The sequence below is a fragment of the Pecten maximus genome, chromosome 13 (genome assembly GCF_902652985.1).
Source record: "Pecten maximus chromosome 13, xPecMax1.1, whole genome shotgun sequence".
Lineage (NCBI taxonomy): Eukaryota > Metazoa > Mollusca > Bivalvia > Pectinida > Pectinidae > Pecten > Pecten maximus.
Genome location: NC_047027.1, coordinates 2268005 through 2284192, shown reverse-complemented (window position 1 = coordinate 2284192; position 16188 = coordinate 2268005). Strand labels below are relative to the sequence as shown.

At 39.5% G+C, this 16188-nt stretch overlaps 2 protein-coding genes across 2 annotated transcripts; both read left to right on the top strand.

Moving 5' to 3' along the window:
- Positions 1-1744: 1744 nt before the first annotated feature.
- On the top strand, positions 1745-2287 carry LOC117341391. The gene has a single exon (XM_033903241.1). It carries the CDS (start codon positions 1745-1747, stop codon positions 2285-2287), a length of 543 nt encoding a protein of 180 aa, XP_033759132.1.
- Positions 2288-2303: 16 nt separating this feature from the next.
- LOC117341390 lies at positions 2304-2906 on the top strand. The gene has a single exon (XM_033903240.1). The coding sequence runs from the start codon at positions 2304-2306 to the stop codon at positions 2904-2906; it is 603 nt and encodes a 200-aa protein (XP_033759131.1).
- Positions 2907-16188: the final 13282 nt, after the last annotated feature.

Genomic DNA, 16188 nt, shown 5'->3' with positions numbered 1-16188 from the left:
ATATGGGGCCCCGCCCCTTTTGCCCCTCGGGGGTCAGAGTCACCATTTATGCAAAATCTGTTCCCCTTCCCCCAAGAATGTTTCTTACCAAATTGGGTTCAAATCCATTCATAACTTTATGACTAGTAGTGATTTTAAGGAATTACCTCTATTTCCCCATTAGGCCCCGCCCCTTTGGCCCCTTGGGGGTCAGAGTCACCATTTATGCAAAATCTGTTCCCCTTCCCCAAAGAATGTTTCTTACTAAATTGGGTTCAAATCCATTGATAAATTTATGACTAGTAGCGATTTAAAGGAATTACCTCTATTTCCCATATGGGGCCCTGCCCCTTTGGCCCCTCGGGGGTCAGAGTCACCATTTATGCAAACTCTCTTCCCCTTCCCCAAAGGATGTTTCTTATTAAATTGGGTTCAAATCCATTCATAACTTTATGACTAGTAGCGATTTGAAGGAATTACCTCTATTTCCCCATTAGGCCCCGCTCCTTTGGCCCCTTGGGGGTCAGAGTCACCATTTATGCAAAATCTGTTCCCTTTTCCCAAAGGATGTTTCTTACTAAATTGTGTTAAAAACCATTCATAACTTTATGACTAGTAGCGATTTAAAGGAATTACCTCTATTTCCCTTATGGGGCCATGCCCCCCTTTGGCCCCTCAGGGATCAGTGTCACCATTTATGCAAAATCTGTTCCCCTTCCCCCTATGATGTTTTTGACCAAATTCGGTTCAAATCCTTTCATAACTTTATGACTAGTAGCGATTCAAAGATATTACCTCTGTTTCCCCATTAGGTCCCGCCCCTTTGGTCCTTTGGGGGTCAGAGTAACCATTTATGCAAAATCTGTTCCCCTTCACATAAAAATGTTTCTGACCAAATTGGGTTCAATTCCATTCATACCTTTATGACTAGTAGCGATTTGAAGGAATTACCTCTATTTCCCCATTAGGCCCCGCCCCTTTGGCCCCTTAGGGGTCAGAGTCACCATTTATGCAAAATCTATTCCCCTTCCCCAAAGGATGTTTCTTACTAAATTGGGTTCAAATCCATTCATAACTTTATGACTAGTAGCGATTTAAAGGAATTACCTCTATTTCCCATATGGGGCCCCGCCCCTTTGGCCCCTTGGGGGTCAAAGTCACCATTTATGCAAAATCTGTTCCCCTTCCCCCAAGAATGTTTCTGACTAAATTGGGTTCAAATCCATTCATAAATTTATGACTAGTAGCGATTTGAAGGAATTACCTCTATTTCCCCATTAGGCCCCGCCCCTTTGGCCCCTTGGGGGTCAGAGTAACCATTTATGCAAAATCTGTTCCCCTTCTCCAAAGGATGTTTCTGACCAAATTGGGTTCAAATCCATTCATAACTTTATGACTAGTAGCGATTTAAAGGAATTGCCTCAATTTCCCCTATTGGGCCCCGCCCCTCAGGCCCCTTGGGGGTCAGAGTCACCATTTATGCAAAATCTGATCCCCTTCTGCCAAGGATGTTTCTGACCAAATTTGGTCAAAATCCAATAAGAACTTTTTGACTAGTAGCGATTTGAAGCAAATGTTGACGGACGGACGACGGACGACGGACGGACGACGGACGCTGCACCATGGCATAAGCTCACCGGACCTTCGGTCCAGGTGAGCTAAAAATAACACTGTTATGGTTCAAAGGTTTTAATTGTGATTCTTACAATTTTTACGTGAATAAAAGTCAATGAAAATACAAAAAGAGTTCGTTATTTTTACAGATATGTTGACTGAAGAGGAAAAACGACGAATCGATGATGTTTATTACAATTTCGACAATGGAGGTACATTTTTGAGTCCTGTAAAAGTTCATCAAGTCTTAAAGTCAAGTGGATATCATACACCCGGTCTACACAAGATTAGGAGGTATCTACAGTCTTTGGACGAATACAGCTTACAGAAGCCTGCGAGACGATCTTTTAGACGTGCTCCCGTGGAAGTTGCTGGGCCGTTCGTGCAGTATGACGTGGATTTGGCGGCTGTGACGTCACTGTCTAAACAAAATTCAGGTGTCAGATTTCTGCTCGTCGTCATCGACGTGTTCAGTCGCTTTCTGCGGGTAGAACCTGTCAAAGATAAAACGGCAAAGACGGTATTAGATGCATTTAAGGTCATATTAAATCGTGGAAGATTTCCACTAAAACTAAGAACCGATAAGGGATCTGAATTCAACAATCGCTGGTTGAAAACATTTTGTCGCGACCACAACATTCACTATTTTACCTCCCAAAACGAGACCAAAGCCAACTATGCTGAGAGTCATTAGAACCTTGAAAACCATGATGTATCGCTACTTTACGAAATTCAGAACCTATAAATACATCGACAAATTACAAGATTTCGTCAATTCGTATAACGCCACACCTCACAGTTCTCTAAATGGGTTAGCCCCCAAAGACCTCGACGACGACAACAAAGTGGACGTATTTGCACATCAATACTTGAAAACACCAACAAATCACACCCCTAAAAAGCGCAAGAAAGCACGTCCCGTGTTCAGATTCAAGATTGGGAGTCTCGTTCGCGTGTCTCACAATAAAGAACTTTTCAGACGTGCTTATCAACAGCAATGGTCATCGGAAATCTTTAAGGTTAACAAAAGGGTTTTTAGACAAAACATACCCCAATACCAATTGATTGATTTCTTAAACGAACCCATCAAGGGTAATTTCTATCAATCCGAACTGCAAAGAGTCGATAAAGACGAAGATGCCTTGTGGTTCATAGAGAAAAAGATAAAAAAGCGTAAGAGGGGAGGTCAGGTCGAATGGTTCGTCCAATTCGAAGGGTGGCCTGCTAAATATAATCAGTGGATCCCCGAAAAAGAGATCAAAGACGTTTCGAACGAGCAACATGTCACACTACGTGGTGATCAGGAGCGATAAGAATTTGTCATACTTCCCAGAAAATAAACCGTTCCATTTCAAAACACATTTCAACGCTCCGCTGAACCTGAATGGTGTTTGGAAAGTGGCATTAGTGGATCTACACATGGCAGAACCCGGCTCTAAATCACGATTTGATCTATACCTACACTGCAACGTGTGCGACGGTTGTATCTTGGATGGAGAACGAGAGAACTTGCTGCGCTTGGTGAAATCTCAGAAAGCTGGCAATTGGACCCAGGACTTTGTCGTTCCACAGTATCTTCCTGTAAACATAACGGAAATTAGAGACTTAGAAATCTACATTAAGGACGCTAAGGGTAACTTAGCTTCATTCTTGAAAAAACCTTTGGCGTTGACACTTCACTTTAAATCCTACCCGTTTTACGCTTGAGAAACATGGACGTGAGGAACATGTACGTGCCGAACGTGTCGAAATGGATGCAATATTACAAGAGTATAACGGATGGGAAATCTCATCTGCATAACGCTACTAGAAATGTCAATCAGCGTGGTGACAGCATCAGCGGTCAACCTGACGACTTCATGATACCTATAGAACGACAACCAAGTGAGGATACACACGACGAAATGAAAGTGAAAATGGATTTAGTTTCACCGGTACAACAGACTGTGGACCAAGCCAAATCGGAGATAAAACGAAAGCGATCGACGTCTCGTCAACATTTACCGAGAAAACGTCGAAGGGTACACACCTCTAAGCTTGGAAAGACAACTAGACGACTGAAAGTCAAGACTAGAAATATCAGAAAGACAAGAAAATCTAGAAACACCAAGACCAGAAAGACAAGAAAATCTGGAAACACCAAAACCAGAAAGACGAGGAAAGCTAGAAAAAACAAGACTAGAAGACCCTCAAAAAAGAAGGCATTCCTATCCTCATGGCTACAATAAACCAGCAATTCTTTCGAGAGGCACAACCGTCACAATTGGCTCTATTTGACCTACCGCCAACGCAGACAGCCATAGAAAATATTAATTACCAGGACGTTTTACCCATATCACAAGTCGCCGGTGATTCTCCTGTGGAATTTGTCATTTCCGGTCAGAATGGGATGGAATACATAGACATGAAAAATACTCTGATCTATGCAAAGGTCAAGGTGAAGAAAGGGGATGGAAGCAGCATTGCTGACGATGAAAACGTGGGTCCAGTGAACTTGTTTTTACCTGCTCTATTTACACAAGTGGACGTGGCTTTGCAAGGAAAGACTGTGGTTTCTACCACCAATCATTATGCCTACAAAGCCTACATACAAGCTCTGTTAAAATATGGATACGACGCCAAAAGTTCACAACTGCGTACTCAGCTATGGCTGAAAGACACAGATGGTGAAATGGACGACACTGATGTTAGAAGCGGTGGAAACCTTAACTTGCTAGAAAGAGCAAAATTGTTTGAAGGAGGAAAATCGTGTGACATGGAAGGGAACCTATTTCACGATCTCCTGAAAATCGTGAACGTGAACGTGAAACTGTACAGATCGAAACCAGAGTTTTGTTTGATGACCGACACCGCTAACGCTAGCTACAAGATCGTATTTGAGGAGATCCTCTTACGTGTAGCCAAGGTGAGATTGAATCCGGCAGTGATCTACGCACAGTCACAAGCCCTGACCAGTACGAATGCCAAGTACCCATTCACACAGACCATCATCAAACAGATGACCGTGCCTTTTGGAAGTACAAGTTTCACTTACGACAACATATTTCAAGGTATGCGTCCCGATTTTGTGACTGTGGGATTTGTCAAAGCCTCGGCTGCCACGGGTGTCTATGGGGAGAACCCGTGGTATTTTCAGCACTACAACGTGACTCGAGTTGGACTGTATGTAGACGGAATTTCTGTGAATGGAAACCCTTTAAAGCTGGATTATACGACAGCCGGGGGTCAGACGGTAGTGCCTGTTCTGACGGACATGTTCAAAACTACGGGGAAATGGCTGAACGACGTCGGAATAGACGTAAATAGACAAGGCATTGCTAACGGTTATGCTCTATACACTTTCAATCTAGAGCCCGTATTTCAAGACAGCGAATATCTCACCTTACTCAAGCAGGGCAACGTCAGACTGGAAGTGACCTTTGGTACGGCCCTGACCGACACAGTGAGTTGTATCATCTACGCCGAGTATCCGGGTTACTTTGAGATCAACGCTGCAAGAGACGTCGTCCAACCATGAATGCGGATCAGCTGAGATGCGTCATAAACTGTGACTCTGTAATGAATAAAAAAATCGTCGGTGTGTATGCAAGGGATCAAATACCTGAACGTGTGAATCGAAGACCGTTTGGATTCATCGTGAATACGGACAATAGCAACCAACGAGGTCGTCACTGGTTGGCTCTGTACTTTGATGAAAATGGAGGTCAATTCTTCGATAGTTACGGTCAATCGCCGACATATTTTGGCTTGGATTATGAACTCGAATACAACGACAAGAGACTACAGAGTGCTCATTCTAACGTGTGCGGACATTACACACTCTATTATCTGTTAAACAGGTGTAGGGGCGTATCTATGGAGAACATTGTGAAAAAATTTGGAGATGATTACGAAAACAATGACAGTTTCGTTGCGAGTTACATACAAAACACTTTTCCTTATTGTTTTGAATCGATGGGAGGACAGACGTGTTGTGCAGAATTGTAAATGCTTATAAACAATATGCTTATATGCTTATAAACAATATGCTTATAAACAATATTAAACAATATGCTTATCATCGTGCGCATTAAAATTAATAAAAAAAAATATTTTGTACATAGCAAACGGTGTGTTTCTTTTTTTTTTTTCACGGAATGTTTGTGCTATAAATTTGAGTGAGAAACTGTACGACCTTCATTTGTGATCATGGAATGGTGGAAGAAAGAATCTCTCGTCAAATTTCAGAGCCCCACCACCATCATGGTGTCTGGTGGTACGGGCAGTGGGAAGACGTATTTGACCAAACAGATCATAGAAAATGGCGATGGAATGTTTACCGAGCCACCTAGAAAGATCATCTATTGTTATGACACTTGGCAGCCTGCTTTCGATGAGATGAGACAAAAAGTGAAAGAAATCACATTTCATCATAAACTACCGAATGAAGATCAATTCCAAGAATGGGGTGATGTGAAAGGTCACAAGTTATTGATCATCGACGACTGTATGGCGGAAGGTGCAGACGACAAGGCCTTGATGAACATGTTCTGTGTCAAGTCGCATCACCTCAATTTCTCCGTGCTGTTTTTGATACAAAACGTATTTCAGAAAGGAAAATTCATGCGAACTCTCAACTTAAACACCCATTATTTCGTTCTGTTCAGAAACTATCGAGATCAACTGCAAGTGGAGACTTTGGGGCGACAGATATTTCCAAGACAAAACGAATATTTTAGACAGGCTTACCAGAAGGCAACGTCCACAGAAAAATACGGATATTTGGTCATCTGCGTCAGCCCCCATTTTCCCAAGCTGGACATCGTAAATACGAACGTCAGCATTCGCTCGCCTTCATCGTACACTCACATCTTACCGGGGCAGAACGTCGTCGTCTGCGAACCTGTAAAATGAATGCATTGTTGGATTTTTTATTGGAGGCTAACGGAGAGCAGATGAAAGCAGTTTTAAAAACGTTGACAACCCCACAATTAAAGTTATTGGTGGAAATCGTCTATAATGCGGTGAGAGACACTTTACCGCTATCGGACGAGGATAAAAGAACGCTTTATCGTAAGCGACTGGTCATTCGTAAACTGTTAGCCGAAGGTATTACAAGGAAACAGAGAACACAGCGGTTATTGGCACTACAAGACGTGCTACCCCTATTCATCAAAAGTTATCTACGTTATGGCAAGGGAGCTGGTACTGATTTCTAAAGCTAAATATGATGACATCATGCGAGAAAAACCAGAGAAAACAGATAAACTAGAGAAAACAGATAAACAAGGGATAACAGAAAAAACAGAGGAAGAAAACGAACAGTTGCTTACAAAAGAAAAACCAGAAACGAGTGATGGACTCGCCATGAAAGGAGGAAATCTGTACGTTGAGAACACTCCCAAACGATTTATGGACTCCCTTCATAAGAAACCACTGAAGCGTAAATGGCGCACGTTTAACGTATATTTAAATCGACAGTTGCCTACAAGTCACGTGATTCGTTGTATTTAAAAGAAGGACTTTTTAAAGCGCCACTTTCAGTACATAGCGGGAACTCGAACCGGGCGGTATGGATCCCGTTGAAGAGTTTCTTAACGAGTTAAACCCACAAGAAAAGGAGACATTAGACAACTGTTTGAACCAACTGACGGTTGATGATGACGGCTCTTTGAAACTGAATACACGAGAACAAATGGAAAACAAAGAAAACGAACCGCCCAAAAAGAAACGAAAGGCAGAGCTATTTATTTGCGACATTTGTGGTAAATCCATCAAGAGGAAAGACAATTTCATTCGACACGTCAAGGAACACGAGAAATCATTTTCGTTCAAAGAGTGTGGTAAGAAATTCACCAGGAATTACACTTTAAAACAACACGTGAAATCCAAACATTCTCAACAATCGGGCGGTAACGCGTCAAACCGAGGAACAACATCAAACGAGTCCAGTGAACCACAAAAGGACATGTCAACTGTACAAAACAACATGTCAAATGCAAACGGTATGTCAAATGTGCAGAACGACGATGTACATAACAGCACGCTAAATACACAGAACAACGACATGCCAAATGTACAGAACAATCGTGTGCATAACAATGACGTGTCAAATACACACGACATGTCAAGTGTACACGATGTGTCACAGAACGACCATCGTGTATCTGACGAAAGTAGTTTGAATGGAATGGCCAACGATAGATACGTGTATCCGAACGACAACGATGGTATGGATTTGCTATTGTTTTTTCAAAGAGTGCAAGAAGAAACAAGGGAACATTTAAAGAGAGAAGTACGTCGATTGCATGCTTTAAAGTGGTATATCAACATTCAGGTCGAGTTGGAAAAGGAAGACAAAGACGGAAACGTTCAATCTGCGTTTCCTCATTTTAGAAGCAAGACGTATACCTTCATGATCGACGAGGACTTTCCGCAACACGACCTGGACGCCGCCTTTCAAAAGATATTTGACTCGTTTGAAAAACACCTGAGAGAGGGATCTAACTGGACATTAAAACACATCGTGAGAATGGTTATTTCTACGGCTAAGTACTCACCCATTAGAGGATCATCTTACATACCCCTACCGACAACCCTCAGTCGAAGTCAGATCGTTAACATCATCAACGACGACGAAAAGTGTTTCCTGTGGTCTGTGTTGGCGTCCATTCATCCTCAAACAGAGACTCCGGAACGTGTGGACCATTATAAACTTCACGAATGTGAACTTAACATGAGCGGTATTAATTACCCCGTTACCATATCTCAAGTAGGTAAATTTGAAAAACAAAACAACATTTCCGTCAATGTTTTTGGGTTTGAGGACAAGGAAATATTTCCGATGTACATGACAAAACAGAGAGATCCACTTCATTGCATAGATCTCCTGTATCTCAAACAAGGTAAGAAGTCACACTATTGTATCATTACTAGTCTAAACAAATTTCTGTCGAGAACGAAATCACAAACGTCAACTACCCATTTCTGCCATTTTTGTTTGCATGGTTTTATTCGTAAAGATTTGTTAGAGAAACACCTCGAACATTGTCATAGACACGATCCGCAACACGTACAGCTACCGGAGGAAGGCGACAATTTCCTAGAATTTTCGGATTTTGCAAAAACACTAAAGGTACCTTTTGTAATCTATTGCGATTTTGAGTGTCTAGCACAAAAAGTGCACACGTGTGTCAATGACCCAAAACGATCGAGTACCGCACCCAACACAAAGTTCGAACCTTGCAGTTTCGGTTATCAAGTGGTGTGTGCAGATGATAAGCACACGAAGCCGCCGGTAGTGTATAGAGGTCAGGACGTGAGTAAAAAGTTTCTAGAATGTCTCTTAGAAGAAGAAAAAGAAATCCTAGGTAATGTTAAACCTCTAACATTAACCCGAGACGAAGAGCGCGAATTTCAAAAGAGCACGCTGTGTTATATTTGTAGGCAAACCTTAGACGAGAAAGATCGAGTCAGACATCATGATCATTTGACCGGCGTATATTATGGTGCGTGTCACAACAGATGCAATTTGACATGTAGGCAGGCCACTTTCATCCCCTGTATTTTGCATAATCTTAAACGATTCGATGCCCACATCATATGTGAGGCGATTGGTCTTTTTAAAGATCATGACATCAAATGCATACCCAACAACATGGAGAAATACATTTCTTTCAGTTTGGGAAATTTGCGTTTTATCGATTCCTTTCAATTCATGCCTCAAAGTTTAGAATCGCTCACAGAAAATCTTGCCAAAGAAGGCATTTCAAAATTCAAACACTTTTCAAAAGAATTTTCCAAAGAAGAATCGGAACTGTTACTACGCAAAGGGGTCTACCCCTATGAATACGTTTCGAGTCGTGAGAAATTTTTAGAGACACGATTGCCCCACAAAGACATGTTTTACAGTCAATTAAGCAAATCGCACATTTCGGACGATGACTATGAGCATGCACAAGAAGTCTGGGAGAAAATGAACATACAAAGTTTCGGGGAATATCACGATCTGTATTTAAAAACAGACGTGTTGCTCTTGGCCGATGTGTTCGAAAATTTCCGAACTATGTGTCTAGACTATTATGGTTTGGATGCTGCACATTACTATACCTGTCCGGGGTTAGCTTGGTCTGCTGCACTCAAAATGACGGGTGTGAATCTAGAATTACTGACAGATCCAGACATGTATCTGTTTTTCGAAAGCGGAGTGCGTGGAGGTATCTCCATGATAAGCAATAAGTACGCCAAAGCCAACAACCCTTACGTTCCCGAAACACACGACCCTTCCAAACCCGACAAATATATCTTGTATACGGATTGCAATAATCTGTATGGGAAAGCCATGATGGAACCGTTACCGATCGATTTCTTTCACTGGTTGAACGCCACGGAAATATATCGTTTTGACGTTTGCGACATTCCCAAAGACGGTGACATGGGATACTGTTTGGAAGTAGATTTAGAATATCCCGCGGAACTTCACGATTTACACTCTGACTATCCGTTAGCTCCAGAACGAAAGGTGGTTTCGGATGAATCGCTATCACCTTATAGCAAACAATTATGGCAGACATTACACCCCTCCAAACACCTCGAACATTTAGAAGGTCGTGTCAAGACGCCAAAATTGGTTCCTTCTTTGGAAAACAAAACCAAATACATCTTACACTATCGAAATTTGCAGTTGTATTTAGAACTGGGCATGAAACTCACCAAAATCCACCGAGTCTTGGCATTTCGACAGTACCCGTGGTTGAAAAAGTACATTGATTTTAACAGTCTAAAACGCAAAGAGGCCAAAAATGATTTTGAAAAGGACTTTTTCAAGCTCATGAACAACTCGGTGTTCGGCAAAACTATGGAGAATATTCGCCATAGAGTCAACATCGAGTTGACACAGAGGGAAAAAAGGTTACAAAAGTTAGTTGCTAAACCTTCATTCAAAAGATTCCAAATTTTCAATGACAATCTCACCGGAGTCGAAAATGCCAAGGTGAAATTGTTGCTCAACAAACCGGTTTACACCGGACTAACCATTCTAGATTTATCTAAGATCATCATGTACGATTTTCATTACAATTACATGAGAGCGAGATATGGTGACGGGGCAAAGTTGTTGTTCACAGACACAGATTCTTTGTGTTACGAAATCCAGACTGATGGTGATTTGTATAAAGACATGTTTGATGACAGACGTCTGTTTGATCTGTCGAATTACCCACAAGGTCATTTCGCTTATGATGATTCAAATAAGAAAGTCCCTGGATGTTTCAAAGACGAGACCGGAGGCATGGCTATCAAAGAGTTCGTTGGACTGCGTTCCAAAATGTATTCTTTCACTTTTGCAAACAAAGAAAAACAAGTTGCGAAAGGTATTGCAAAGTCCACCATCAAAAAAGATTTGAGACATGGCATGTACAAAGAGTGTCTACTTGACGGTAAACACTTCATGTGTCAAATGAGTTCCATCAGAAGTGACAGACATCAGTTGTCTGTGTACACTATCAATAAATCTGGACTGTGTGCATTTGATGACAAACGTTATGTCCTTCCGAACGGATTCGATACCCTTGCCTTTGGTCATTATAGAATAAAAACATGAACAACAATAGACTGTTAATATTGATATTAATCATAAATTGATTCAAATATAAAAAATATAACTATATAATATCTGATCTATATAAATGTACTGAAAAGATTTCCATTTGTTAGAATATATTTGTTATATAATTAAATAATAGTGGAAGAGTCTTTTTGTTGTTGTTTTCATTACGAATTTTCGAATACTTCAGAAAGCACCTCGCACGGTATTTCATCTAAGTCTTGGGTTGAAGTAGTTGGAAAGTTGCCTGTAGCTTGTTGTGGAGATAGCTGAACTATCGCTGCTTGCACTGGGAGCTCGTTAATCTATAAAAGGATATACACAAAGACACCCTCAGTACAAAAGATATACCTTACAGTCGGAGAGAAATTGATATTAATTACACTACATTTCTTAAAATTATAACTAAACTAAGTCTTTATATTGACACTTGAAATGAAACCGAGGAGTAATAGTAGATGGGAATTTAAATGTCTAAAATGAAACAAAGGTCCAAAAATAAATAAAAACAAAGTTGTAAAGTGGGAAAAGAATGAAAGTCTACAATAATAATGAAAAAAAAATAAACTCAAGGCTAAATAAAAACAAAGTTATAAAGTGAGAAAGGAATAAAAACCTAAGCTTAAATAAAAATAAAGTTATAAAGTGAGAAAAGAATGAAAGTCTACAATAATGAAAAATAAATAAATAAATAAATAAACTCAAACTAAATAAAAAACAAAGTTGTAAAGTGGGAAAAGAATGAAAGTCTACAATAATAATGAAAAAAAAAAATAAACTCAAGGCTAAATAAAAACAGTTATAAAGTGAGAAAGGAATAAAAACCTAAGCTTAAATAAAAATAAAGTTATAAAGTGAGAAAAGAATGAAAGTCTACAATAATGAAAAATAAATAAATAAATAAATAAACTCAAACTAAATAAAAAACTAAGTTGTAAAGTGGGAAAAGAATGAAAGTCTACAATAATAATGAAAAAAAAATAAACTCAAGGCTAAATAAAAACAAAGTTATAAAGTGAGAAAGGAATAAAAACCTAAGCTTAAATAAAAATAAAGTTATAAAGTGAGAAAAGAATGAAAGTCTACAATAATGAAAAATAAATAAATAAATAAATAAACTCAAACTAAATAAAAAACAAAGTTATAAAGTGAGAAAAGAATAAAAGTCTAAAATAATAATACAAAATTTGCATAAACCCAAGCCAATGAAAAAAAATATATAAAGTCAGAAAAGAATGAAAGACTAAAATAATAAGATAAGACTAAAAGTTTTTTTTTTTTTTTTTTTTTTGTTTTTTTTGTTTTTTTAGGAGAAAAGAAATTTACATCTAAAAATTAAAGTGTACAATAATCTTAAACAACTGTACCTGCATGATGCTCTTCATTGCAATTTCCAAATGACCTTTTAGGTCACACAGTAGTCTATATTTCGTCAGAATTTAAGGAGACAGATTTCCCCTTGCTGCTTATATGTACATAGACTTTTCCATCCTGGTCGAAACGGTTCATTTCCAATTTTTTAAACTTTCCGAATTGCACTGATGCTTTCTTGCCACTGCTTGTGTTTAGAATTTGAATTTCAGCCATTTTCTTTTCAATAATCCTTCAACGGTTTTTGCATTTGAATTTGCTCCACGGTTAAACTGAAAATGGCGCAAAAATTGTGGTGGAAAGGTGTTTTATAAGTTTTCACTTTCTCGGCATTGGTTGTGGATTTAAAATGCTTTCGTTTCATTGGTTGGAAGTAAGGGAGATTGGAACCGCCCTTTCCTATGATTTATCTTGTTAGTAGCTTGTATGAACATGTTTTAGCTTATCTAAGCAATTTCTTTAGCCATATTTCTATGACCTTCCCCCATTAGTAAGTTCTGGTATGTTTATCTTTGTCTACAAACATGATGAATGTGATGGTTTCCATTCACAAGATTTTATGACTCCCCCATTAGTAAGTTCTGGTATGTTTATCTTTGTCTACAAACGTGATGAATGTGATGGCTTCCATTCACAAATTTGTATGACTCCCCCATTAGTAAGTACTGGTATCTTTATCTTTGTCTACAAATGGTGATGAATGTGACGGTTTCCATTCACAAGATTTTATGACTCCTCCATTAGTACGTTCTGGTATGTTTATCTTTGTCTGCAAACGTGATGGATGTGATGGCTTCCATTCACAAATTTTTATGACTCCCCCATTAGTAAGTTCTGGTATGTTTATCTTTGTCTACAAACGTGATGAATGTGATGGCTTCCATTCACAAATTTTTATTACTCCCCCATTAGCAAGTTCTTGTATGTTTATCTTTGTCTGCAAATGGTGGTGAATGTGACGGCTTCCATTCACAAGATTTTATGACTCCTCCATTAGTAAGTTCTGGTATATTTATCTTTGTCTGCAAACGTGATGAATGTGATGGCTTCCATTCACAAATTTTTATGACTCCCCCATTAGTAAGTACTGGTATCTTTATCTTTGTCTACAAATGGTGATGAATGTGACGGTTTCCATTCACAAATTTTTATGACTCCCCCATTAGTAAGTTCTGGTATGTTTATCTTTGTCTGCAAATGGTGGTGAATGTGACGGCTTCCATTCACAAATTGTTATGACTACGTCATTAGTAAATTCTTGTATGTTTATCTTTGCCTGCAAACGTGATGGATGTGATGGCTTCCATTCACAATTTTTTATGACTCCCTCATTAGTAAATTCTGGTATGTTTATCTTTGTCTGCAAATGGTGATGAATGTGACGGCTTCCATTCACAAATTTTTATGGCTCTTCCGTTAGTACATATTTGAACATGTCTATGCTTGTCGGAACTAGTAGACCGTGACATTAAATATGACAAGTCTCAACTTGTTAGAACATTGTGGTAGTGTGTAGGGTAGGGGTACTACTTTAAGATTGTTAGGCCTGCAATAATTAGCTGGCCTTATGTTTTTTGTTTTTCTTTGTTTTTGTAGCATTAAAGAGCCGCCGGAATGGGTATGATTCTGCACCGTCAAACTTTTCTACTTGTAGGCTCTCTCTCTCTCTCTCTCTCTCTCTCTCTCTCTCTCTCTCTCTCTCTCTCTCTCTCTCTCGCGTACAAAATAAAAAATAGTACTTGTGTCAGTTTTCAATGAAATGTAAACCTTTCTCGTGTCTTTATAAAACTTTAGACTGTCCGCAACTGTGACGTTATCTCGTTTTGCTATCTAAACACTCTTTCTACTTGTGGGTACTCTCACATGATCTTACTGTAACGTGATGACTCTGATACACCACTGTAGATTATAAAGTTCACGACTGTGACGCTCTCCACATACTTGTAGATACTCTGTAATACAGTTGGGGAATACCCGTTATCTATCAATAGATTCCTATGACGTAGTTACTTGTAGACGCTCTCAAATATACAGTCTAAAGTCATATCTATCACGCTCCCTCAGATACCCCAATATAGATTATACTTTCTAGAGGCTGACACGGTTTATGGACACGGTTACTTGTAGGCACTCTCAAGCTAACTCAGTGTATAGTAATATCCTACAACATAACAATTCGTATAGATACTCCACTGTGGATTATATATTCAGGTTTATGGACACAGTTACTTGTAGGCACTCTCGAGCTATCTCAGTGTATAGTAATATCTTACAACATAACAATTCGTATAGATACCCCACTGCGGATTATATATTCAAAGTCTTTAGCTTGTTCACAACCGTGACAAGTCTACTTGTAATATACACCGTAAGGTAATGACCTAGATACCCCACTGCGGATTATATATTCAAAGTCTTTAGCTTGTTCTCAACCGTGACAAGTCTACTTGTAATATACACCGTAAGGTAATGACCTAGATACCCCACTGTAGATTATAAATTCAAAGGTGACGCTGGCTACTTGTAGGTACTCTGTAATACAGTCGGGAAATACCCATCATCTATCAATAGGGTACATGTGACCTCGTGTACTAAGATGACCTTGCCTACACTACCTACAATGCCTACATTGTAGTTTATCGCATATACTTATACCCTACTGACGGCCTCCCGTGCGTGCGACATGCATGCGTGTAGTGAATGCGTATGTGTGTTTTGGGAGGCTGCGGTATGTTCGTGTTCAGTCTCCTTGTGATAGGCCGGAACTTTTGCCGATTTATAGTACTACCTCACTGAAGCATACTGCCGAGGACACCAAGCAGCACACCCCACCCGGTCACATTATACTGACAACGGGCGAACCAGTCGTCCCACTCCTTATATGCTGAGCGCTAAGCAGGAGCAGCAACTACCATTTTAAAGACTCTGGTATGTCCCGGCCAGGGGACAGAACCCAAAGCCTTCCTCACAGGGGCGAACGCTCAACTAAAGGCCAAAAGTGAGGCATTAGGAAGAAGTTGTTAAGAAAGAAGAGAAAAGATAAGATCCCAAATTTAGTCGCCTCTTACGATCATGCAATGGGGGCAGCAGGTACAATTCTTACGCCCTACCTGTACTAGCGGAACGACATTTGCGGTGACAAGCGCTCAAAGGGCTAATGTATTTTTTTGTATTTCAGATAGCGCAACAGATGTAGAAAATCCAGAGGTCTTAAATGATGAAACTAATGTGAAGACCATTGCCAACGCCACTTACGATGATGGCTTTGGGTCGGTGGAACTTTCTTCGCCCCTCCAAACTGTTTCTTTAGCTGACTCTAGGGAATCGTTAGATATGGTCAATTTCAAACAACGCCAGCGACGCTCCAAATAAGATTGAAGCGGACTTTTTTGTTGTTAATTTTTAGAGGTTTTGCATGTTTATATTTATTGTTTTACAGTTCTGCGATGACAAAATAGAACCATTGCAAAATATGTTCTATGTAGGTTGTTTTTTTCTCAGGTTGCAAGTAGTAGATACTCAAAACTATTCCATTTATCAATCGTTATTGGTGCTTTTAAACTTTTTGATGTGATATAAATTAGATTGATTGTATATTTTTTGATAAAGTTACTCCCTTCAATTGTATTCCTAAAATGCAT